Raw genomic sequence first — 25,687 nt, forward strand, 5'->3', positions numbered from 1 at the left:
GCCTCCGAAAGTCTTTCTAATGTCAAGCAATGTGTGGGAGGTGCACTCTTCTACCAACAGTGTGTGTCCAGATTAATGAGCCGGGTTATGGATCCCCCATGCCGCTGTTATCCGACCATCTACTCTAAATGTGAGCACCAGATTGAAAGTATTTGCTCCTTTTCTCTTAATTCCTCCCACCTCTTACCCTCCCTCTCAGGCCTATTACTCATATTCTTTAGAGGTCGCAGTGCCCTTGAGTTTGCTAGCCTGAGAATGAAAACATGCCGATTACAGTGAAGATGAATCTTTTGGGGCAGAGGGGGTTATTGTGCTTAAATGGGCAGGACTGGATGCAAGCGTACACTCCTTTGTTCTGGTATGCAGGTAAACAACAGCAGAATCTCCCACAGTAAAGGGGCATGTCTGTACCCAGGGCTGCATATCAATAATGCAGGGAGGCTAGGGTTTCCTGCTGTTTTATTAGGCTGCTCCTTCTGTCTGCTTCAGGATCTGACATTTGCAATAAAAAGCAAAGTGTCTCAAGAAAATGTGACTCTACTTCAAAACTACTTCAAGGCTAGATTGTTTTCAGTAGTTTGTTACTGCTTCTGTTGATTCTTAAGAGTTTAGTTGAACCCACTAAGTTCAATGTTATCATTGATAATGGCCCTAACCCTGACCAAAACTCTAACCTTTGGTAATCATGTTAGTTATTATTAAACTGTTCTCCTAAATCTTGACAATGAAGTTGCATAATAATAATAATGATAATAATAATCTTACTATAATTATCATATGTACGTATGTAGTCCGTTCCTTAAGTCCTTGTTAGTGAATCTTGATTAAACTTAATATATGAATTGCTTAGGGTATCAGTATCTATATAGCTTTTGGGAATTATTTTATTAACATTCAAATCCTTACAAATATTGTATACTACAAGCACTACTAGCTGATCTCCGCTAACAACCTGTCACCTTACGTGTACGTTACATCACATGTATATTATGTGTACATTGTGGTTTATAACTAAATGTTCCTAAACAAATTGTAGCACAGATGCAGTTTGAGGTCACTGAAATGTTTTGCCTTGCAAGTCTGTAAATAAGTGTTTATCAGACAGTGATGCTAATAGTAACTGATTACTTTGTTCTGCAGAAGGAATATCTAGCTTGCAAAGAAAAAGAAGAAAAAACACATATAGTGATATAATGAGGATAAAAAGAATAACATGATTAGTTAACATACATGTCTGCCTTAATACCTTAATGAAGCGCCACAGACTTAGGCGTAGGCGAAGAAAGATGCCCAACGGATTTACTTTACCAAATGGACCATCCCAGCCTTGCCGTAATGGTCTATTTGATTCACCTTTTATTGTTTATTTTATTTTATTTTCACTTGCTAAATACGGGACAGACTTGACTGGGGAGAAAGAAAGAGGGAAAGAAAAACAGCGGAGAAGAGGGCAAAAAACAAAAACCAACAAAATAAGCAGACAAAAAATACATGTATCAATCACCTGGATCACCTGTTGAGAACGAAAAAAAAATGGAAAACAAGCAGAAGAAAACGAGAGCAATAGAATAAACAACATCACGATGATCTATGGGAATATAACAGTAAATACTAAATATTAAACATTATTGTGCAGCACGTAAGATCGACAGCGCACAGTGTGCTTTGAGGTAGGAGCCAAAAAGGGTGTAGTTTGTGTGTGTGTGAGCACCCGTGTGCACACCTGTGAGCATGAACGCGCTTGTATTTAAAAGTATGTAGTAGTTCATGTTAGGGCTGGGCCATATTATACCGTTCACGGTAATACCGGTATAATGTTAAGCAACGATAGGAAAATGAAATATCGCGATAGAATGGGAGTAAAACGCGCATGCGCAGTGCCTTTGTTTTCATGCGCACATGGCCGATTGTTGAGTGAAACAGATGAACCAGAATTGGTTTGTAAAAATGGTGCAACTTCAGTGATGCGGAACTGGTTTGGTGTTTGTCCGTCAGATACACAACAAAGCACATTTCTTTGCAGAACATGCAAGCGGGCGTTGTTATTGTCGTATTTGTCGGACTAAGATGCTCTTAAATCTGGGAGTAATCTGGGTCCTAAACTCCGTATGCTTCAGGTCAAACAACACTGCAGCATCACTGAGAGTTAAAAACTGTCTAAATTCTTTCATCTTTAATAAAACGATCAGCGTTGCTGCTTTACCAGGTGTAACTATAAAGTTTAACTTCCAGGCATCCATGAAAACAAAAGTTATTACATTTAAGAAGTTAGCAGGAAGCTAGCGGAAGTTAGCTCGCTAGTTTCGCTAGTTACCTAAGCATGATATAGCATGTTCTGACTGAGAGATTTCTGAAAAAAATCAAACGTACAGCTCTGCTATCACTTCCAACATCAATGAAGACAGGAAACTAAACAGCAGTGACGTTTGTAGGGTTACTGAAGTTGGGCTAGCTGGTATATAATGATGTGCTACGTGATCGCTAGCGACACAGCTATGTTAGCATAACATAAACAGTGAAGCTGGGGGACGAACACTAACACTTTTCCACTTATAAAAGTTAACGTGAAGGTTCCTGATGGTTAGAGACAAATGCAATCGCATGGCAGGATGCTGTAAACAGACCAAACTTCAGTCAGGAGAACAACTGAGATAATCCATCCATAATACGAGGTTAGTCATTAATATACTGCAACAACATGGGAATAGAGCAGCTGTGATAGAATACAGCATTAATGAATCAATGGTACAGAAGTGGAGGAAGCAAGAAGAATGAGTTTAATAAAGTTTGATTTATCTGACTGCTTTGTTTCGCTTAATGTGCCTTATAATCCCGTGCACCTTATGTGGTCTGAAAAATACGTACTGCACACTGCAGTTTAATGTTGCAAAGCACCTCTTTTTAACGTCAGTGGATATTATACATGGTTATGCTCAGGATATGTCAGCCCATTTCTACTGGAAATGCCTTTTGGTTAAACTTTCAGCAAGGAATTTGCATTTGCACTGTTACATTTTTATAAAGCTTTAATGTACATAAAAACCAGCTTCTTGTTTAAGTGAAAATAAATGGAAGGTTGTCTTTTTGCGCTAGTAATGTTGTGGAGTTGTATTTTGTCTCGCATCAATTATATCGTCGGTTATATCGTTATCGCAAATTTTCAAATATATATCGTGATAAATATTTTTGGCCATATCGCCCTGCTCTAGTTCATGTAATGATCTGCTAAAGGGTGCCATCTATGTTGAATTAGACCTCAGAGAGTAAATAACATCACCAGGTGCTATGTGCACACTTATGTGTGGTGTACCATGTTTCTTCTGTGCTTCCTCACCTCTGGGCACACGTTCTGTAACAAACACACAGATAAATGTTTCTTTGTCAGAAAAACAAGTGCAACAACCCCCTAAAAAAGTCAACAACAAAAAATGTCTTGGCTGCAGCACATGGTTCAGCACACAGATGTTTGTCTTTGTCTGCTGAACCTTCCTCAGAGCACAACTTGCTGCACCCAAGAGAAATCCACAAGCTAGACAATTTTCTGTTTACACAGGGAAGACCCTCATACTTAGGGGAAATAAACAGCTAATACACTGACTAGTGTAGCAAAGGCCCACAGCAAGACAGAAGGCAGAACTGATTTAATATAAGTAAGTTTTTCTTTTGTTGTTTAATTTAAATCTCAGATAGCAACAGCAGTTTTCAGATACAGGGGATGTGGGCAAGAGGAAGGACAATTAGAGTAATTAGAGGAAGACTAATCAGTAAATATAGCTGGCAAAAACAGATCTGTTCACCGACAGAAAAGATTAGTCATATGATGAGCGATGAACCAGTCCAGTGAACAGTGAAGGTTCATTTCAAACTATATTATCATCACAGTAAATCAGGCTGTTCAAGGTCTATGGGCACATTTATATTGTACTGTGTAAACATGTATCTGGTACGGCTTTTCTGGGGCAAAATAATAGGTGTGACCCCCCCCCCAAAAAAATCCTTGGTATGGATGCTATCGATATTTAAATTGATCCGCCACCTTTACTGAGCGCACACCTTTAATGAGTGCCAGTCAGACTAAAAAAGGTAATATCACTAACTAATACACCATGTTAGTTAACCATGCTAATACCTACTAATCGCCACCAAGCCAAGTGCCTGTCTCCCACTCTAACTGTGCTTGATCACATTTTCTTAAACTTCTTCTCTTTTATTCCAAATCGTATCATAACATAAGAATATAGCAGGACTTTTTTGCCTTTTTTTTTTGTAAGTGTCAACACAAATGTAGATATTTCTACACAAGCTAAGTGCGACAAGCCACTATACAGGATATAGCAGATAAGATCAGGACATTAATGCCAGATCAAAATAAGTTTTTCCAATTATTAAAAAACACTAATATACAGAAACAAATGAATGTGGGATCCTGAAAAAACAAATCTACAAACTCCACCAGCAGCGGGGTGAAGTGTCACCAAAAGCCAAAGCGTCCATACGGCGCTGCTATCTGTGTCCACCAGCAGTAACTGCAACATTATATGGGATGCCTGCTTGTTCCTCAGATGTCATTTCCAGCCTCCACAGCGTCTGAATCCCAATGGCTTCCTCTTTGTTTGGCTGCCACACCACATTGGTGCCATGCTACTATGGAGCGCAGTGCATTGTGGGTACAACCCCCCCCCCCCCCCCCTCCCCTTACATGTTGCTGAAGGGTGAAAGGAGCTATAAATAACCACTGCGCTCTCGTGGTCCATTCATGTGTAAACTCATGCAGCATGGCTTGTATCACGCTCTGCACACTCAAACACGCGTACACACACACATACATGCACACACTCACACTGCTTACTGAATAAACCAATATTCATGTTTATGTATCATCTGTTCAAATGTGGAGCTACTGTATATGGATATGACAAGATAAAATAACCACTGGTTATATGAAGGGTAAAGCTGAGTATTTATGTGGATTCAGAGCCGCTTCTGCTCTCAGCCATGTTCAGGCTGGTATGACTCACATGCATCTGGCTTTGGCTAGATAACCCCTATCATTTTGCTACTGTGAAGATGATTTCAAAGAAATTTCACCGCATCCTCGATGTCACTGCAAACACCAGAGCCTGTTGCCTAGGAAACCACCTTGGCATGTCCCAAGTGTCTCTCGACACATTGGTAAAAAATAATCTATGAAAAAGAACAGAAAAATGTCGAGGGTGTTGTTGGTGCAGGAGGCCTCGCTATGGCACATATATGTGTGCATCTTGTGGTGCACTCATGCTTGGTGGTGTGCCTTCAGTTGCACTCACATGCAGTGGTTTTGATATCGCTTACAGTTATTGATGCGTTAAAGGAAGAGCTAGTTGAAATCCGAGTCCTGCCACTTGAGAGTTATTGGGTGTGGCAGATGCTGCGAACATCCTGATAAAGCATTCTGTGACAGTTATCTGAACATTTAGGTCAACAGAGCACATGTTAAGTTCCAAGTGTGAGAAGATCGAGCCCAGTCAATATAATCCAGCAGCACCACCTGCTCAGGGAACACCTTTGCAACAGAAGTCTGCTATCATTTTTGCTGCATGTATACGCGCGTCATTTAGAGCTCCTGTTTGAATGAGCTCCTCTTATTCAAACAGGTGCGGATCTCTTGTTTTCTCTCCTCCTGTTTTGGAACAACATGATCATGCATCTCCCGTCTTTGTTCGGTACATTGCACAAAGGCGGCTCAGGTGCTGTGGTTGTAAAATAGAGCAGGAAAAATCTGTGTTTGTGTGCGCATGCACATTTGCGAACAAAATAAAATAATAAATGTGCGGAATAGTGTAGAGGCTATTATAATCTTCATGTCACAAATAACCTTGTGTAACGGCTAAACTGTTCCCTAGGCTTTAAATGAAGGACACAAGCTGTATGCTGATAAGGTATACTGTGGCCACAGTACAAGACTGACCCTCCTGTTTTTAAGCTATAATGGATGTTTTACATTTATTTTTCAGGAACAATCAATAAAACCAAAATTGGGGTTGTAATTCGCAAAATACCACAGAATGAAGCCTCCCAACTGTACTTTAAGCATTTCAGGTGCCTGAGTGTGTCCATGCTACTGCAGGCCATCACACGAGAATCCTCCACACAAATAGGTGTGTTTGCTACACTATATTGCCAAATGTATTCACTCGGCCACCATAATCATTGAATTCAAGTGTTTCACTTCCATGGCCACAGGTGTATATCAAGCACCTAGGCATGCAGACTGCTTGCTCAAACATTTTCAAAAGAATGGGTCGCTCTCAGGAGCTCACAGTGAATATTGTGATAGGATTTGCACTGTGATAGTGCAACAAGTCCAGTGGTTAAATTGCCTCACTACTAAATATTTCACGGTCAGCTGTTAGTAGTATTATAACAAACTGGAATGGAATAGGAGAGACAGTAGCTCAGCCACGAAGTTGTAGGGCACATGAAATCACAGACCAGGGTCAATGGATGCTGAAGGTCACCAACTTTCACCAGAGTCAATCGCTTCAGACCTCTAAACTTCATGTGGTCTTCAGATTAGCTCAACAACAGCACATAGAAAACTTCATGGAATGATTTTCCATGGCTGAGCAGCTGCATCCAAGCCTTACATCACCAAGCACAATGGAAAGCGTCGGATGCAGTGGTGTATAGCACGCTGCCGAGCTCAATCAACGGAGTCGTGAGCCTAACTGATTTTAACATAACCTGGATTATGTGGAGAGTTTTGGAATTTGGTGGACCTGACTACTAATAATTAACAGCAAACCTGGGAATTCATTTTTACACATAAAAGTAAAATTTCACTGTTGCAACAGGTGAACTATGACAAAAGATTTGAACCAGAATCTGGACTAGAAGCTAGGACTGTGCTGGTGTTTCCCATGCAGAGAGGGTGCAGACAGGCAGCCATGCCATAAAAATATTTATGATTCCATCTGCTGCATATTTGTGCACACAGTACACGGAACGTGGATCGAAACATGCAAATAGTTGTTAGTCAGGGTGATTATATCTGTGCGTGCTAGCACTCAGCTACGCTGGGTCCCCAGTGTCACTCGTTCCTACTCATACTCGCACGTATAAATAATTAAAAGGGAAGAGGAGGGGACACAATGAGTCAGGAGTTCCTGCTGAATTGCTGCTAAGAATCTTAATCTGAACTGAGACTCTACCCACGTTCCTATCCTGCAGTACGATTGGGATTCGCTTCTCATGCCTTTTTGAAATATTTCCTTCGACTTTATCCTGCACAGTTTCACACAAGCAGATCTGACCAGATTCTTTATTTAATGTTCACAACCTGCAGCTAGAATCTGACATGCTGATTAGGGTAGATTTAAGCAAAATCTTTATGGAGATAGTAGATGTAGTAGCTTTGTATTTTGCATCACTGTCTTACAGCAGCACTGACCCTCACAGGAGGAAATACAGAGAGAGAGAGACTGACAGACAGAGATGAAAAGCGTAGGATGACGCAGGCTGCTGACTCATCAGCCCTGTAGGGATTATCCTTCACACACTTTACATGTTTGTGTGTTCGTGCGTGTGCTGTGGGCATGTGCACCGCCTTACTATTTGAGAGGACGTGCGCAGTCATCATTGCTGCATGATGAAAGCATGACAGAGGAAGCAAAAAAGCCAGCGGACTTGTAACACGACTGTCAAAGACAAAACGCCCTTGAACGCAATTTTTACATCATTATTCATTCATTTTCTCTCCCACCTACTCATACCGATGAATACAGGTTTTGATTTATTCATGGGATGAGGAAAAATTAACAGCAGTCCATAAATAAATAATTTTATCGAGAGAAGGTGCAGAGATACGTTTGTCTACACCGCTTGTGGTTCTCGCTGGAATGTCAATGAAAATTTTACTTTTGCTCAAAGCAGACTTACACGATGTCTCCAAACATCATGTCAAGGATGCTGAGTAAAGCCAGAGTCTCCATGAACAAAGACAAAGTCTAAATCCAGAAGATTCTTGTCTATACCAAAAAACCTCTACAGTTTGGAACTATTTAATGTCGCTAAATTGTTTTTTGTTGTTGTTGGCATTTGCCTTACCATTTTTTCTTTCTAACCTGTCAGTGGCACATTCCTTAAAAAATGAAATCCCTCAAACACCATGAGTATGCTAGTATCAAGCTAGACCTCGTACTGTCTTCCAAAATGCCATAAGGCTTTCTGACAAACATTCAGCAAGGTGCAGGAAACATTCCTTTGAGATTTTGGTCCACAACCTGAAAGCATGACATAGTTGCTGCAGATCTGTTGGCAGCTCATCTATGATGCTAATCTGTGTACCGTCACGTCCACATCACTGATTTCAAATGATGCTCAGGTGGTATTAGGGGGCTTAAAGTGTGCCAAAACAATGTCCCCCACATTATTATACCACCACTAGGAGTCTAAACCCTTGATACAAGCTGGATTGATCCATGCTTTCATGTTCTTTATGCCTAACTCTGATCCTACCATTCAAATGCCACAGCAGAAATTGAGACTCATCATACCAGGCAACATTTTTCAGTCTTCCATTGTCCATTTGTGAAAACTGCAGCCTCAGTTTCATGCTCTTAGCTGACAGGTGTGGCACTCAGTTTGGTCTTCTGCTGCTGCGGCTCATCTGCTTCAAGGCACAACATTGTGTCCATTCAGAGATGCTCTTCTGCATACCTTGGTATTGACGAGGGATTAGTCGAGTTACTGTTGTCTTCCTTTCATCTTGAAGAAGTCTGATCATTCTGCTGTGACCTCTAGCAGCATTAAGACTTTTTCTCCCAGAGAACTGCTGTTCTTTGGATATTTTCTCTTTTTCAGACTATTCTCTATAAATCAACCATGTGACCATTCAAGGAAAGGCAGTTTGGGCACTCCATTGAGCATTTACATGACTCTAGATGTTGGTGTCCACTTCAGTTTTCTGTTGATTAAAAAAAATAATAGATATGGAAACAAAAACATTTTATACTATTATACTAGCAATACAAAAGTTAACAAAACAATCTTCTATATAACTTTTTGAAACATTCAGTCTTATTTTTAAAGTAAAACTTACAAGTTCCCAATACTGGTTGCAGATTGTTCCTACTGTACGATGTACCAGGTGCAGATGCAGTGGCATTTAGTCAATAATAAGCCAAAGAGGAAAATTGAATGGACACCTCTCAGCTTTCCCCCCAGTGTGCTGCCATTAAGTGTGCAGACATAGATATGACACTGTTAATGAATCGACAAGACTCAACGGAAATATTTGGTGTCTGGCTTGCTCTGCTGTATCAAGGCTATTAAAATGACAGCGGTCATCTTTTCTCTGCCTTTCTGTCCATCACTTTGAGCACACATCTAGTTATCTCGTTCCTCACGCTTTCGCTGAAGGTATGCCTCTCCTGTCTGCCAGTGAATAGATTTCCTGCACAGAGGCTTTTCCGTTATCTCTAAAATGCTGATAAACAGGAGGGAGGAAACACAGCTAAACACTGGTCTTATTTTTGGGTGGATATTCGAAGCTTTTCGTGCTTTGTCCTCTTTATCAGCTTTATTTTTGAGCAACAAACATTTAATATTCAAGTGGAAAATGTAGGAGTTAGCTAACGTTATTTGATTGAAAATGTGTTTAAGAAATTAAAATGACCTTTAAAGTTGCTTTAATTAATTAAAATATAAGAGTTTTGTTAAGAAGAATGTCTCATGACAGTGACGTAAGCGAGTGCGACGTTCGTGACAACAGCTGTGTGCAGATCAACAATGGATAATATATTGAGTACGGGAGAGAGTATGAGCGTGCAGCGTTTAAAGCGTGGAAGTACTGACCTTACTTTGAGTTTGATTCCATAAAAAGTGACAAAAACATTAGTGTCCATTATGCGTGGGAAGAAAACTTATTTTTACAGCGAAAAAAACCCCTAAACTTCCAAGCAAGCACCGAGTGCACAATGACGTAATGGGAAACTCACAGAGAAACTCGCGGATTCTTCCACTGACCGCCGCGGCACACCTGCACCAGGGTAAACCTCCGCCTACCCCACTCCTGCTTTACAGGTGAAAATAGAGCAACAGGACCGCTAGTCTTTGACTTTATTTGTTTTCTGCTGTGTTTTACTTGCATCTATTTGAAAGACTGAGTGTAAACACAAAAAATTTTTTATTTTATGTGCTGGAATGTGCAGAAAATAGGTTTAAATGTTAAACTAATTTCTTCCAGTCAGAGAATGTTGGATATAATTAAATTTTTGCTTGATGCATAAAGTTAAAAGATTAAAACTGATAAAACAAGTTTTAAAAAAAGAGACTTTTCCATTTGATTACATTTTATATGATGGATTATGCAGAAAAAGTAGAATTGGGCTGAAAGATCTATCGCTTTATCACCTATTCAGGTTGTAAATCGTGTTTTTAAAAAAGTAACTAAGTAATTAATTACTTTTGAAAATAAGTAATCAGTAAAGTAACTTTTTTGGGGGAAGTAATCAGTAATTAGTTACTGATTACTTTTTTCAAGTAACTTGACCAACACTGGGCCAGAGGCTAGTAGATAGGTGGAATCTGTTAAATGACTCAAGAACATCAGCAGCTTAAAGTCAAATAGATACTACAGTCTTTCTAGAAGCAGGACCTGTTATTCAGGAGCCATATTGGAAGCACTTATTGGGAAGCTTTTTGAAAGATTCTTTCAATTAATTTTCTATTAAGTAGACATAAAGACTGCATTTATGGAGAGTCTGATAAAGAGAAAACATGTAAAGGTTTGCAGACTTTGTCCAAAAATAAAGTTGTACAGGGAAGAGTATCTCTCTTATAATGTCTACTGCTACGCAGGTCCTCACCTAGCTGAGACCAAGGATACCACGCATTTTATTTAAGTTGAACCCAAATGTGTTCTGTCTTTAAAGAAAGTATCATCTACTCAATCATAGAATGATTACAATATTGAAAAAAACAAATGCCTGAATCCTAAATTGTGGATATCCTATTGTTGTGATCTAAAATGTAACACTAAATGCGATTAAAACACTAAAAATCTGGACTCCTGGGCTCAACGACTGCAAGGATCACCAGCCCGAGGAAAACACAAAATACACATGACCCCGTGACAAAGACAATTCATTCTTGAATGAAGACATTGATCTGACTTTTTAAAATTTTGCCAATTGTGTTTATTATTAATTTGGGAAATAGAAAAGGGGGGGGGGGGGGGTTTGTAAAGAAGAAGGTAAAGGAAAGGGATAGAAAGAAGGAAAGAGATAGAGGAGAGAAAACCCCAACAATCCCCTCTGAGCAAGCACTAGGTGTGACAGTGGATAGGAAAAACTCCCTATAAAGGAAGAAACCTATGACAGAACCAGGCTCTAGAGGGGGCAGTCAACTGTCGGGACTGGTTGGGGGGTGAGGGTGAAAAGAGAGGGGGGGGGGAGATGGGACAGGTGTTAGGAGTTAAAGGGAGACAGGGGAGGGAGAGGTGTCAGGAGAGAAAGGGAGAGAAAGGGAGAGGAGAGGTGAAAATTAAGATGGAACAGAGGTGGAGGAAGACGAGGTGACATCAGCAGTAGAAAAAGTAGAAAAAGAAGAAAAAGCAGGAGTGTTCTTCCTCCAGAAGAAGCGGAAGCGTTTTTTCTTCTTTTCCATGAGCTTTTGCACGAGCACTTTTTTGTCTAGGATGAGGGTTCGCAGCTGATCGATTGTCTCTGCATTCTCCTGCTCAAGTCTCTTGCATGTTTTCTCCACTTCTTCTAATTTGGCTTGTTTGTCTTCAAGCCTTTCTTTCATTTCTCTAGATGTTGCCTCCTGCGTTAGCTTTCCCTTGTGCAGCTCTGTATAACTCTGTTGTAATTTCTTGTGCGTGTCTTCCAACTGCTGACTGCTCCTCTCGATTTCTTGAAGTGTACACTGCAGGTCTTTGTTTGTTTTCTCTAGTTGTTGCTTTAGCACCTGCATCTCAGTGTTTTTGCACTTCAAGTTGTCTGAAAGTTCCTCGAGTTCTGTGTTTTTTCTCAGCATGTCATTGAGCTTACTCTGCATCTCTGAGCATTGGTTTTGCAGTTTTTCCTTTTCCCCTTCCAGTTCAGTTGTTTTGTAGTTCAGTTTGTTATAAAGTTCTTGCAGGTTTTGGTTTTTCCTCTCAAAGTCTTGGAGAATTTCTTTGTCTTCTTTCTGCTTTATCTCCTGTTGTTCTTGGTCTTGAAGCAGCTCTTGATATTTGTGCAGTGTTTCATCAAGCTTTGCCTGCAGCGCTCCGTATTGTTCCTGCACACCTTGCATGTCTCTCTGGTTAATGTCCAGTTTTTCTTTCTCTTCAAGGATTTCTTTATTCTTTTGCAGAGCTTCATCAAGCATTACTTGCAAGTCTTCGTTGTGTTTCTCGATGTTCTGAAGCTTGCAATCCAGATGTTTCTGTTTCACGTCTTGCTGTTCTTTCTCTTGAAGGAAACCTTTATTTCGCTGCAGTGCTTTATCAAGCTTTATTTTCAGCGCTGTGTATTTTTCCTGCACGTCTTCAAGCTTGCAGTCCATCTGTTTCTGTTTAATTTCTTGTTGCTTTTGTTCTTGAAGCAACTCCTTATTTTTGTTCAGTGTTTTATCAAGCTTTACCTGAAGCGCTTTGTATTTTTCAGCAGCCCAGCTGCCCTCAGTTCAGCCAGCCACTCCACCACCTATTACAACTTCGCCACCTGTAGCTCAGTTGCCACCAGTTCAGCAGCCTACCCACTCGTTCATTCAGCCTCCATCCTCACTGTCTCGTTCTAAGCAGGGAACACACTTCACCACAATATCTGCTGGTTCTCTTAAGCTGGCCATGTCAGAGACAGTTGCTCCCTCTAGGGCCTCCCCAGAGGCTGGGTGTCAGTCACCAGCCAACTCTGGACCCCTAGAGGTCAAGGCGCCAGCAGCCTCACCGGAGAACTCACCAGAACAGTCTCAGCTCTCAGCACCCCTTGAGAGTTCAAGTGAGTTCACCCGTCCGCCTCCGTCCTCTGCTGAGTGTATTAGGGAACACTTTCAGCCCTCTGAGGACTGCATCCCACTGTTGCTGCCTGAGTCTAGCCACTGTGCTGCTCAGTCCCAGCCAGTGTCCACACTGGTGGAGGTCTCCGTACCTGCTGCTTCAGTGTCTGTTTCCACTGAAGGGCCAGAGGAGCCCGTCCAGCATAAAGTCTCGTCTGCTGGGGGTTCTGGAGGACCCAGCCAGCCTCAAGTCTCGTCTGCTGGAGGGCCCGAGGAGCCCGTCCAGCCTCAAGCCACGTCTGCTGGAGGGCCCGAGGAGCCCGTCCAGCCTCATGCCACGTCAGCTGGGGGTTCAGGAGAACCGCACCAGCCTCATGCCACGTCAGCTGGAGGGTCCGAGGGGCCCGTCCAGCCTCGCGTCTCCGCTGGAGGGTCCGAGGGGCCCATTCAGCTGCCTGCTGCTCCATCAGCTCCGCCCACGCCGTCGTCTGGTCCAGCCTCCGCTCCGGCTTCGGCTTCAGCTTCAGCCTCGCCTGGTCCGGCCTTCACTTCAGCCTCGCCTGGTCCGGCCTTCACTTCAGCCTCGCCTGGTCCGGCCTCGCCTGGTCCTGCCTCGCCTGGTCCTGCCTCGCCTGGTCCTGCCTCGCCTGGTCCTGCCTCGCCTGGTCCTGTGGTTGCCACGCCGCCGTCAGAGCCAGCTCGACCTGTTCCGCCTAGCCTCTGCCGGCCGTTTTCCAGGCCTATTAGGTGGCATCATGACCTTCGGGGATGGCCTCTGGAAAAGGTTTGTCGCCGCCGCTGGCATCGTGGCCGCCCTCCGGACTTCTGTTGCCACCCCCGCCTTCTGCGTGGACGACCACTGCCTTCCGCATTGCCGGCCTCCAGAACTGCATTCGCGCCGCCGTTGCCATCCGCACGGTCGGCCCCCGGACCTGCTCCGTCGCCGCCGTTGCCGTGTGCACGGTCGGCCTCCAGAACTGTTTGCCCGTCGCCGCCGTTGCCGTGTGCACGGTCGGCCTCCTGAACTGTTTGCCCGTCGCCGCCGTTGCTGTGTGCATGGTCGGCCCCCTGACTGTGTTATGGACTAGTGCTGTTGAAAACACGCTGTTCTTTGAATCTTTGGGCTGAAGGAAGGACAATACTCGGTGTATCAATGCTCAATCAACAATCATTTATTCCCATACAATTCAACAATAAGAGCATTACAACGTCCGGACGGGAGAGATGCTACCAGAGGGTCAGGCACATGTCTCAAAATGGTGACGGGTTGCTCAGCTTTTTATAGTCTCTAGTGGCCCCCAGCTAGTCGTAAAAGCCAAAACATCACATTTTTTCTCTGTTACAGTGCCTAAGTTATGACCTCGGCAGTTGTTTCTCTGCTTTCTGTAAGGTGGGGGTGTGGAATGTGGTCTATCTATCTCCCCTGTCTTTAGACACAGAGTCTCCTGCTTACAACCTTCTCTTCATGATTCAACAATTAAGCATGTCAAGAAAACAGTGTAACACATTCCCAGCAGATCAAGGATACAGAGTGATGCACATTTATCTAATGAACTAATATGTGACTATGTTCTGTTAACTCAAAAGTATAATGAGAACTAAACTACATACAGCTCACACACTCTATATTAAAGGGTATAATGTGATCTACAGCAGTATTCTAATTCAACTACTTTGATTACATATATAAGATAACATAAAATAACAGAATAATTTAATAGTGCACAGTCGTGTTTTGGTTCTGGACGCTTGTGCTCCTTGTTTTTTTTGTTTTTTTTGTTTTTTTTTTGTTTGGTCTCTGTCCCTCCTTCCTGGGCCCCCTCCGCCCGCCCTGGTCTGGTGCTCGGTTTTGTTCTGTTTTCTGTTTGGGGCTGTCGGGAGCCAGCCCTTGGAGGGGGGGTACTGTCACGGTTCTGGGTCCGTTGGACCCAGTATTTTGAGTTTATTATGTTTTGGTTTTAGTTTGCATCAGGGATTGTTTTCTTGTTCTCTTGTGGTGTTTATGATGATGATTATGATTATTATTTGAGTTTCATGTTTAAGGATTTGTTCTCTGTTGTATCTCACGTTTAGTTTAGTTCAGGTTCCATGTGTCATTCTGTCTGTCTCTCAGTGTCAGGTCTGCGTCTTGGTGTGGTGTTCTCATTTCCTGTTTTATTGTGAAGGTCTGGGTCTCATGTGAGTGTGTTCAGTTTTACCTCTGTCTCGTCTTGTTGATCATTCCCAGCTGTGTCCACCACCTGTGTGTAATTCCCCTGTGTTTCTCTGGGTGTATTTAAGTCATGTCCTCCGTTATTGTAGTTGCTGGTCCGTCTGTGTATCTACCATGTCTCACCCGTGTGTTCTCCCTGCTGTCCATCATCATTCTCCTCTGCTCATTCTCATTCAGGTTTGTGCTTTGTAGTTTTAGTTGTTTCCCAGTATAGTTTAGTTCTCCGTGTTGCCGTTTGCCTCTCCTTTTGTGTCCAATAAATCACCTTTTACACCTTCACGACTGCCTGCGTGTGGATCCTCCTTTTCCTTTTCTACACGGCTCTTCTCACTCGCCGTGACAAAAACAATCTGACCACACGTACAACTGTTTCACAAACTCTATAAAGCATTCACACTCCAATGGAATGCATCAGAAAGCAACTTGGGATTACGATCTTGTCCAGGGATATTTCGCCTGCAGACTGGAGCAGCCAGGGATCAAACCAGAAAACTTTCTGATCAAGACACAGAAAGAAATGTCTGAACGAATAGGCTGTTCCCAGAGTGCTGTATCAAGGCACCTCAGTCGGAAGTCTGTGGGAAGGAAAAAGTGTGGCAGAAAACACTGCACAACGAGAAGAGGTGACCGGACCCTGAGGAAGATTGTGGAGAAGGACCGATTCCAGACCTTGGGGGACCTGCGGAAGCAGTGGACTGAGTCTGGAGTAGAAACATCCAGAGCCACCGTGTACAGGCGTGTGCAGGAAATGGGATACAGGTGCCGCATTCCCCAGGTCAAGCCACTTTTGAACCAGAAACAGCGGCAGAAGCGCCTGACCTGGGCTACAGAGAAGCAGCACTGGACTGTTGCTCAGTGGTACTTTTTTTGGATGAAAGCAACTTTTGCATGTCATTCGGAAATCAAGGTGCCAGAGTCTGGAGGAAGACTGGGGAGAGGGAAATGCCAAAATACCTGAAATCCAGTGTCAAGTACCCACAGTCAGTGATGGTCTGGGGTGTCATGTCAGCTGCTGGTGTTGGTCCACTGTGTTTTATCAAGGGCAGGGTCAATGCAGCTAGCTATCAGGAGATTCTGGAGCACTTCATGCTTCCATCTGCTGAAAAGCTTTATGGAGATGAAGATTTCATTTTTCAGCACGACCTGGCACCTGCTCACAGTGCCAAAACCACTGGTAAATGGTTTACTGACCATGGTATTACTGTGCTCAATTGGCCTGCCAACTCTCCTGACCTGAACCCCATAGAGAATCTGTGGGATATTGTGAAGAGAAAGTTGAGAGACACAAGACCCAACACTCTGGATGAGCTTAAGGCCGCTTTTGAAGCATCCTTAGCCTCCATAACACCTCAGCAGTGCCACAGGCTGATTGCCTCCATGCCACGCCGCATTGAAGCAGTCATTTCTGCAAAAGGATTCCCGACCAAGTATTGAGTGCATAACTGAACATAATTATTTGAAGGTTGACTTTTTTTGTATTAAAAACACTTTTCTTTTATTGGTCGGATGAAATATGCAAATTTTTTGAGATAGGAATTTTGGGTTTTCATGAGCTGTATGCCAAAATCATCAATATTAAACAATTAAAGGCTTGAACTACTTCAGTTGTGTGTAATGAATCTAAAATATATGAAAGTCTCATGTTTATCAGTACATTACAGAAAATAATGAACTTTATCACAATATGCTAATTTTTTGAGAAGGACCTGTATAGCAACAGCTTGTTTGTTTGCTCATTTTTGTTGAGCTATTTGAAACATTGCTTTCGAAATCAACTTGCTCTTTTAATTCTTGCTCCTCTGCACTAGAGCGAGCTAAACGAGGAAGTTCCAAGACATCAATTTTATTGAGAAAGTAAAGCATCAGCTGGAAGGTCCGCCGGGCTGTGGAATATGAAAAAAGAACTTGCTTGATAGTATTTTGTATTAAATTGCATATCACATTTAAGTACCTAATAATTAAAGGTGCCCACTTTAAAGACTGCCTATTTTATGACAGGCTGAAGACATATTGTCATATCTTCTACAGGAAGGTTATGCTTTTTGTTCCTCATCATCGGTGGCCGCGTTACAGGACGCACTCGATGACGCAGACTGGAGCATGTTCAGAAACAGCTCCGACGATGACGTCAACGTGTTTACGGAAGCGGTTGTGGGATTCATTGGGAAACTAGCGGATGATACCGTGGAGACAAAGACTATCACAACGTTTCCCAACCAGAAGCCGTGGGTGGATAAAACCATCCGCGACGCTCTGAGATCCCGCACCGCTGCCTACAACACGGGACTCATGACGGGGGACATGGACCCGTACAAAGCCGCGTCATATAACGTGCGGAGGGCGGTGAAAGAGGCGAAGCAGCGCTACGGGAGGAAACTAGAGTCACAACTCCAACAGAGTGACTCTAGGAGCCTGTGGCGGGGACTAAGGACAATAACGGACTATAAAGCACCAACAACCGGTATGACGAACGCGGCCGTGACTCTGGCAGACGAGCTGAACACTTTCTATGCTCGCTTCGAGGCTGCAGCTAAGGTCTCCAACAATGCTAGTGTTAGCGGCGCTAACGGCTGCAGACAGGAAGATACTGCCAGCACCGGAAACGTGCTCGTCATCTCCGAGCATGAAGTAAGGAGAGCCTTCAAGAGAGTGAACACCAGGAAAGCAGCAGGACCAGACGGCATCCCAGGTCGTATCCTAAGAGACTGCGCATACCAGCTAGCTCCTGTGTTCACTGAGATATTCAACATCTCTTTATCTCAGTCGGTGATCCCCACATGCTTCAAAGAGTCCATCATTGTTCCTGTCCCGAAGAAACCCCACCCTGCTTCTCTCAATGACTATCGCCCTGTAGCCCTCACCTCAGTAGTGATGAAGTGCTTTGAACGCCTGGTCAGAGACTTCATCATTTCTTCACTACCAGACACACTGGACCCACTACAGTTCGCTTACCGTCCAAATCGTTCCACAGACGATGCCATCTCTCATCTCCTCCACACATCACTCACTCACTTGGACACTAGAAGGGGGAATTATGTTAAAATGCTCTTCATAGACTACAGCTCTGCATTTAACACCATAATTCCCTCCACACTCACCACCAAGCTGGAGCATCTGGGACTCAGCTCATCTATGTGTCAGTGGATCTCCAACTTCCTAACTGGCAGACCACAGGCAGTAAGGATGGGCGGACATGTCTCAGCCTCCACCACTCTCAGCACTGGAGCCCCCCAGGGGTGTGTTCTGAGCCCCCTGCTGTACTCTCTGTACACATATGACTGTGTGGCCACTACCAGCTCCACCACCATCATCAAGTTTGCTGACGACACCGTCGTGGTGGGCCTGATCTCTGATAACAACGAGACGGCCTACCTGAAGGAGATTAGGAATCTGGAGAACTGGTGCCAGAGGAACAACCTCCTTCTAAACGTCAGTAAGACAAAGGAGCTGATAGTGGACTTCAGCACTAAGCAGGAGAGGAACTACCAGACCCCCGTCATCAACGGGTGCCCAGTGGAGAGAGTGGACAGCTTCAAATACCTCGGAGTTCACATCACGCAGGACCTGTCATGGTCCTGTCACATCAACACCGTGGTGAAAAAGGCCCGTCAGCGTCTCTACCACCTCAGACGCTTGAGAGACTTCCAACTGCCCTCCAAGGTGCTCAGGAACTTTTACTCCTGCACCATAGAGAGCATCCTGGCGGGAAACATCTTAACCTGGTTCGGGAACAGCACCATGCAGGACAGACGAGCTCTACAGAGGGTTGTGCGGTCAGCTGAGCGCACCATCCGCTCCGAGCTCCCTGACCTGCACTCAATCTACAGCAGGCGGTGCTGGACCAAGGCCAGGAAGATCGTGAAGGACCTCAGCCATCCCAACAACAGACTGTTCTCTCTGTTGAGGTCAGGAAAGCGATTCCGCTCCCTGAAGACCAACACAGAGAGACTGAGGAGGAGCTTCTTCCCGCAGGCGATACGGTCTCTCAATCACACCACCACACAGTACTGACCCACACATATGGTTCTTGCACACACACTGGACTTTCTGGACTTTGTTTTTGCACAACACTGGTCACTATATTCTTCATTTCCGGTTAATACTTGTACAGCTGCTGTTATTGTGTATATATTTATTTATATTTAGATTTCTTCATACATTCTTATATAGTTCTATATTGTGTATTTTGTTGTACAGTTATTTTATTTTCAACTTTAATTTATATATTTTATCTTATTCTTCCCAGTTAAATTTACCCTTCATTCTAATTTGTGTTGTACAGTTATTTCATTTTTAACCTTAATTTATATTTTATTCCTTCCTAGTTAAATTTACCCTTTTTAATTTTTCATATTTATTTCCTATCTTATTCATAGCCTTTCCTTTTTTGTTTTCTTTAGGTCACGAGCAGTTGTCCAAGCATTTCACTACATATCGTACTGTGTATGACTGTGTACGTGACAAATAAAATTTGAATTTGAATTTGAAATGTATTTAATTATTAACATGGATTATTGATATCGGTAATTTATGATTTAATATCGCTCAGCTACTTAACAACTCTAAAAACTTTTTTTCCTTCCTGGTGGTGCACTGAAAGTGCAGTTCTTGCTTCATTTTCTTCTCTGTGTCTTTCTGCTGTGGAATATTCCACTGCCTTCCTCTCCACGCTCTGCCTGCTGGTGTTAATGACTGGTTGCAGAAACGAAACAAAGCAGCAGCCAGTGTGACTCACACCAGGCTCTAGTGGCATAATGTGAAGAGCTCATCTAAGTACATTTCAATATGATGGAAATCAGCAGCTTCCCAACGCAGCTCTGCTCACACAGATAAGCTCTTCTTGCTTGCACAGATGAGCCTGCTGCAGACTAAAAATGGACACTCGATTGGCAAAATAAGAGTTCACAGAGATCAATATCTAATTATAGCCCTAAAAGATGGTATTCAATGATGACAATGTGTTGTGTGGCCAAGGCAGTTTAGTTTATAAAAGTGGCAGCTCCTTAATATGATTCTGAGAACAAGACCATTTGAAAAAAGGTTGTATAAAATCTCTTTCCATTTGAAGGTGTTTTTAAATTTGAGGGAGTGCTTTGCATGCGAAACTGTTCAGTCAGTTTAAGTGACAACTGTGAGAGTGTGACTGTGAAATGTAGCAGCAGCCAGATGCAGTGTCATTGTATTTATTCAAGTGCACTCTTATTCGTCACTTCTCGCCCATCTCCCTTCTTTCAGTGTAGCAGTTTGAGTTGCCATTACCTCCTAAAATGAAAAGGCTTTCAGCACAGTCTGTACCTGTGCTGCTTTTGTCCCTTGCTAGTATCCATGAACTGACCTCTTGTTCCATCTTTCCCTTGTGCTTCTCAGACCTGATCCAGGCCACCCAAGAAACCAACGTGAACGTCCCCCAGATGGCCGACACGCTGATAGAGAGGGCTGGCAATGCCAGCTGGGTGGTGGTTTTCAAAGCCCTGATCACCACACACCACCTTATGGTGCATGGCAATGAGGTGAGATCACAATACACGCAAACTTAGTTTCCACTTTGAGTCTTTTTGTGGCCATTAATGTGGGTTTAGCCCCCCCGCAGACACAACAGAGGCCTGTAGTTGTTCAGGAATAGCCTTGTTTATGTAGGTTTGGTTTTGATCTCAGTTCATCCAGCAATATAAAGACATAACAACAGGTAAAATCTGCAGCAGTTATGTTTTTCCCTGTGAAAATGTAACCAGAAAAGATGAATCAGTAGTTTTCTTAGTTCTGCCAGCCTAGTGAACTGATATTTTCATTTTTTGTGTGTGTGAACAGTTTTAAACTTTAGGTGTGAATCTAAATATTGATCCACTCCAGAGAAAAAGATGCACAGTGCATGCAGTACTTTCTGTCAGCTCTATAAGGTGTCTATAGGCCTCAAGTGGCCAAAATAAATGGAAGTTCAAATCTCTTTAAGGGGAACTGAAAGAAAAAATGGGATTTTACAGGTTTAACACAGATGAAAGTTACAGTCAAGGGAGTAACATTGTGAAAAAAAACTGCACAGAGGCAATGAAAATCTGTTTGGCACCGTATATGTTCAGACAGACGAAAAGCTCTGTGAATATGAGGATGAATTGGCTCAGTAAATATAGTGTTTGGCTTTTTTGTGCTGTCGAGTCATCCAGATACCACTATTGTCCATTATTATTGTCATGTGTACATATCTCTGTCAATATTGACAGCCTGCATAAAGTTTAGTTTGTGCTTTTCTTCGTATTTATATGAGGCGGTAGAGCTTGATAGGTGTTAGACTTCTACCTGCTCTTTGGACTTAATACATTTATTTACACCACCATGAGTTTGTGTATGTCTGACGCCAAAAATCATTGCTGTATTTTGTTTTGTGCTTAATTTTTATTTGTTTGTTGGAAATGTAACTATCAGTGAGAGCACCAGCATTTCTTCACCTATGGCCGTGGATGTCCCCACTCCCACCCATAAAGAAAGAGAAACAGCAAAACCCATTCATAATCCCATTCATTCAATAGCAGTTGTGCTTTAGCCGAGGGACTGGCCTGGCCCTGACCCCCTGACCCAAATGTTGTCCTGATACATGAAGAAAGCCGAAGGCTCTCATGGGGAACTCGTAGAAATAAACAGCAGATGACACAAAGCAGAGAGAGAAATACTGATACACAAATATTCTTCAGAAAAGCAAACACACTGTGGCTAATTGGGGAATAAGCCATTACTTTCTCTGCCCTAACGTTTCCTATTTATTATTATGAGGTAGGGGATTGCATTTCCCGGCATGAGCTGACAGGAAGCAGATGAGATTTAGCAACTGGAAGATAACAGCATTGACCCTTGCAGTCCCCACAGCAGGTGTCAGAGGAAAGGACAAGTGTAATTGCTTTATCATGGGCCACAATGGGATGCTGTGGCACTGCACATGCATCTTTTAATAATGGATCTCAGTGTGTACATAATGTCACGAGGGGAATTTTTCCCCATGTTTTTACTCTAATCTGCCGGATGTGGATGTGAATGTGGGCACAAGACTTCTGTATGATTTAATCGTAAAGTTTGCCTTATGGAAACTAGTTGTTCTGAATAACCAGGTTAAAAAAAACAAAAACATAAAATAAGAAATAAATAAATCTAAATATCTTTTTTTTCTAGACTTGGTTAACTTCACATTTTCAGTTATTTTCATTTTGTTTGAGCTTTAACAGATATACAGTAATAAGCTCTTTCAGGCCACAATTGCTGGCCATCTGCAAGCTGCTTTACAACCCACTTCAACCCAGCTTCTCCTTTCATGGTTTCTTTGATTTGATTGATGCCTTATCTGCAGTCATTGATGCCTCCTTTGACTTTCCATGGAAGCACATAAAAAAGAGGGAGATCCAAGAGCAGATACAGCTTACTTTGTTATTTTCATCCAAAGGATTCAAACGTCTTTAAATTATTGTTTCAGGCACGGAAAAGCCCCCCAAAAACCCCAAAACCCAAACCAAACCAAAAATCTTTGTTTACTTGAGGACTAGATTATTTGTTGGGTAAAATATTGCTTTTTTTTGCACATTTACAGCATTTTAGAAAGCCTTAGAAAGCCTTTCTGAGCAGATTTCTCTTTATTACATGAAACTTTATTTCCCAGCCCTCTCCTTGATATTCACACCCTCCCACTCATAAAGCTGCAGCACTGCTCCTTCAATGCTGATTTTCTGTTCAAGAAAATCAAAAAAGTATAGAGTCACACCTTTTATGTCTATTCTCAGAGGGCCTTACTGCATCTGTACCGAACAGCTCCTTAGAAATTCAACCATCTGTTTAAAAATGATAATCAGCTATAGAATTAACAGTGAATATGCCATGTGTTCATTACTGAAGTCTCTTAGGATGATTCGCTAACCTTGTGTGTGCATCTTTTCCTGCAGAGATTCCTCCAGTTCCTGGCATCTAGAAACACCTTGTTCAACCTCAGCAACTTCCTGGACAGAACTGGCTCCCATGGTGCGTGGCGTTCCCTTCCCTCTGTCCAGTTTCTGACACACCTGCCCATGTTCCCTAACTTTAAGTAATCCTGGATCCCACCACTAATTGATTCAGCCCATTTCTGCATCTCTATTAGCTCAGTTTAGGATGTTTGAAGATACAAAAGCAGAACAAACTTGAATTTTAAAAGCAAGCAGCAGCAACACTTCCAGTAACCCCCGTTCCTTTCAGTCAATTTTGTTCCAGTCACGTTATTTCTGTCTTTTTGTGATGAATTGTAGGTCCAAAAGCTGTTCTTATGAGCTTTTTGCCTGCTAGTTGAACTACATAATGTGGAAAGCCATTTTTAAGACTATTTAAAATCTAAATTAGTTTAACAGGAGGATTATGTAATCTGGGTTTACTGAGGTAAGCACTGTTATGGTGATTCTACACTGACAAAATCCCCATTAAATTTATCCCTTTAAAAGTGGTTTAGGAAGGTTAAGTCAGAAGCTCTGTACTACTCTTTTGGTTGGCTGTCTTTACTTCAAAGTCAAAGTCAAAGTCAACTTTATTGTCAATTCTGCCACATGTACAGGACATACAGAGAATAGAAACTACGTTACTCTCAATCCCTAGATAAAATAGCAAATGAACATTTAAATATAAGAGTGATTAAAAAATGCAGGTAAAATAATTAAAAAGTAAAAATTTAAATAAATACAATACAATTTTACATATAACAAGAAAGCTATACAATATACAATATAATGGGTAAATGACATTGGGTGTAAACCAGGCAGAGTAGTGCAAATAGGCAAATAGTGCAAATGGAGATCTAGTAATATACGGTTAGAGATAATATAACAACAAAGTCTTATGAGGTAATGGCAGTCCAATGCTCCACAAAGTGACTGGTAACTGGTGCAGGCCAGTGAGTGAGTCAGAGTGTGTGTGTGTGTGTGTGTGTGTGTGTGTGTGACAGAGTTCAGTGAGACCGTGGAGGAGAGAGGGGAGAGGGGGCAGAATCGGGAGGGAGTTACTTGTAATCAAAATGAGACTAGCTTTCATACTTTTAGTCCTTAACAGAGTACAGCTCATCAGCTGCTGACACTAGCTCATATTCTTTGTAGTACAAATACAAAGTTTAGCTTTAGATTGCGATAACTCTATATAAAGCTAAAGCTAAGTGCTAAGTTTAGCGTAGCATAACTAACGGCACAAGCTTTGTAAAACTAAAACTGGTCATTTGTACACATTTTGTATCATTTTGTTTGTTATTAGAGACGAAATATAATTACATAAGAGATAAAAACTTACATGCATCCAATTTCTATAAAACCATAAAAAAATACAAATATTCAACTGCAAATCACATTAAGAGGAAATGGAAAAGTAAATGAACTGATTAAAAAAAAACGCAAAGTGAAACAAAACAGAACAATTTCAAACCAAAAAGTTTTTCCATGTCATGATTTACACAATATAGGCCCACAGCTTCTCCAGCACACACCCTGCTCCTTGAAATATTTAAGTGCTGGGGTTATGGAGCTAGGTATGCCCAACTTAGATCTTAAATGCCCTTTTAATGTTAGAGCTAATTTTAAGACTTGTTTAACTCTGTATATTGAAATAAGCATTATTTATAGGCCAAGGGCAGACTTAACTTTCCCTGGATCATCTTTATTAAACATTAAATCTGTGACTTGGCTAACCAGGCCACAGTCAGAAGCTTTTATTTAAGTATTTTCCATAGAAGCCTATGTGAGGCCTACCACCTGTCATTAGTTTTAACAAGATACCTCCGCCCTATTATGAGTAGATTTGGAATCATAAGCCCCTTAAGAGATCAGTTGTCCTTCTTTTTGAAACACGTATAACACATATATATGTGTTTGAAACACATATATATGTTAAATAATGTTGTAATTGCTCAATTTTACAGTCATGCTAACTTTCCCTCGCTGTTTACAGCCATTATGCTAGCCTAAGCTAAAATCTCTTAGCTTCACTTTTATAATTTGCATACAGACATGTAGGTTGAATGAAGATTGAAGCGACAGGCATTTAGCTGATTCTAGCATAACTGGAAGTGTGTGGAAAAAGCTAGTCTGACTTTGGTGTCATTTTTGATATATACAACCTTTCAACACTTTGCTAATGTCTTTCTTGCACTGGGAGCTGTGCATGTGGATGCTTATGCGTATTTTGTCCTCAGGCCTCGACATGTCCACATTTATCAGACGCTACAGCCGCTATCTCAACGAGAAGGCCTTCGCCTACAGACAGATGTCTTTTGACTTTGGCCGTGTCAAGAAAGGGTGCAGTATCTATTTCTCAAATGGCCTTGCTGCATGATTAATTCAGCTCTGTTATTGATTTTTCATCTTTTAACATGCTTTTCCTACCCAAGATCAGAAATATACACTTTATGCAAGTCGGTGTCCATATCAGTCAGAATAGCACATATCCCAAAGCCACAAAGGTCATGTTTATGAGTAGGATTGGCTCCATCACCTCCAGCCTGGCACTGAACCACGTGCATTGCTTTAC

General features: G+C 42.3%; 1 protein-coding gene across 1 annotated transcript in view; it reads left to right on the forward strand.

The window, feature by feature from the left end:
- snap91a (synaptosome associated protein 91a) overlaps positions 1 to 25,687 on the forward strand; it is a 63,201-nt gene that overhangs the window by 9,134 nt on the left and 28,380 nt on the right. Inside the window, exons 2-4 of the mRNA XM_085473413.1 lie at positions 20,543 to 20,685; positions 23,095 to 23,170; positions 25,353 to 25,455. Coding sequence (XP_085329539.1) covers positions 20,543 to 20,685; positions 23,095 to 23,170; positions 25,353 to 25,455 — 322 coding nt within the window. The remainder of the gene's footprint in view (positions 1 to 20,542; positions 20,686 to 23,094; positions 23,171 to 25,352; positions 25,456 to 25,687) is intronic.

Source organism: Copadichromis virginalis, linkage group LG11 (genome assembly GCF_057382275.1).
Source record: "Copadichromis virginalis isolate Kocher_CV1m ecotype Utaka linkage group LG11, C_Virginalis_male_GT1.1, whole genome shotgun sequence".
Classification (NCBI taxonomy): domain Eukaryota; kingdom Metazoa; phylum Chordata; class Actinopteri; order Cichliformes; family Cichlidae; genus Copadichromis; species Copadichromis virginalis.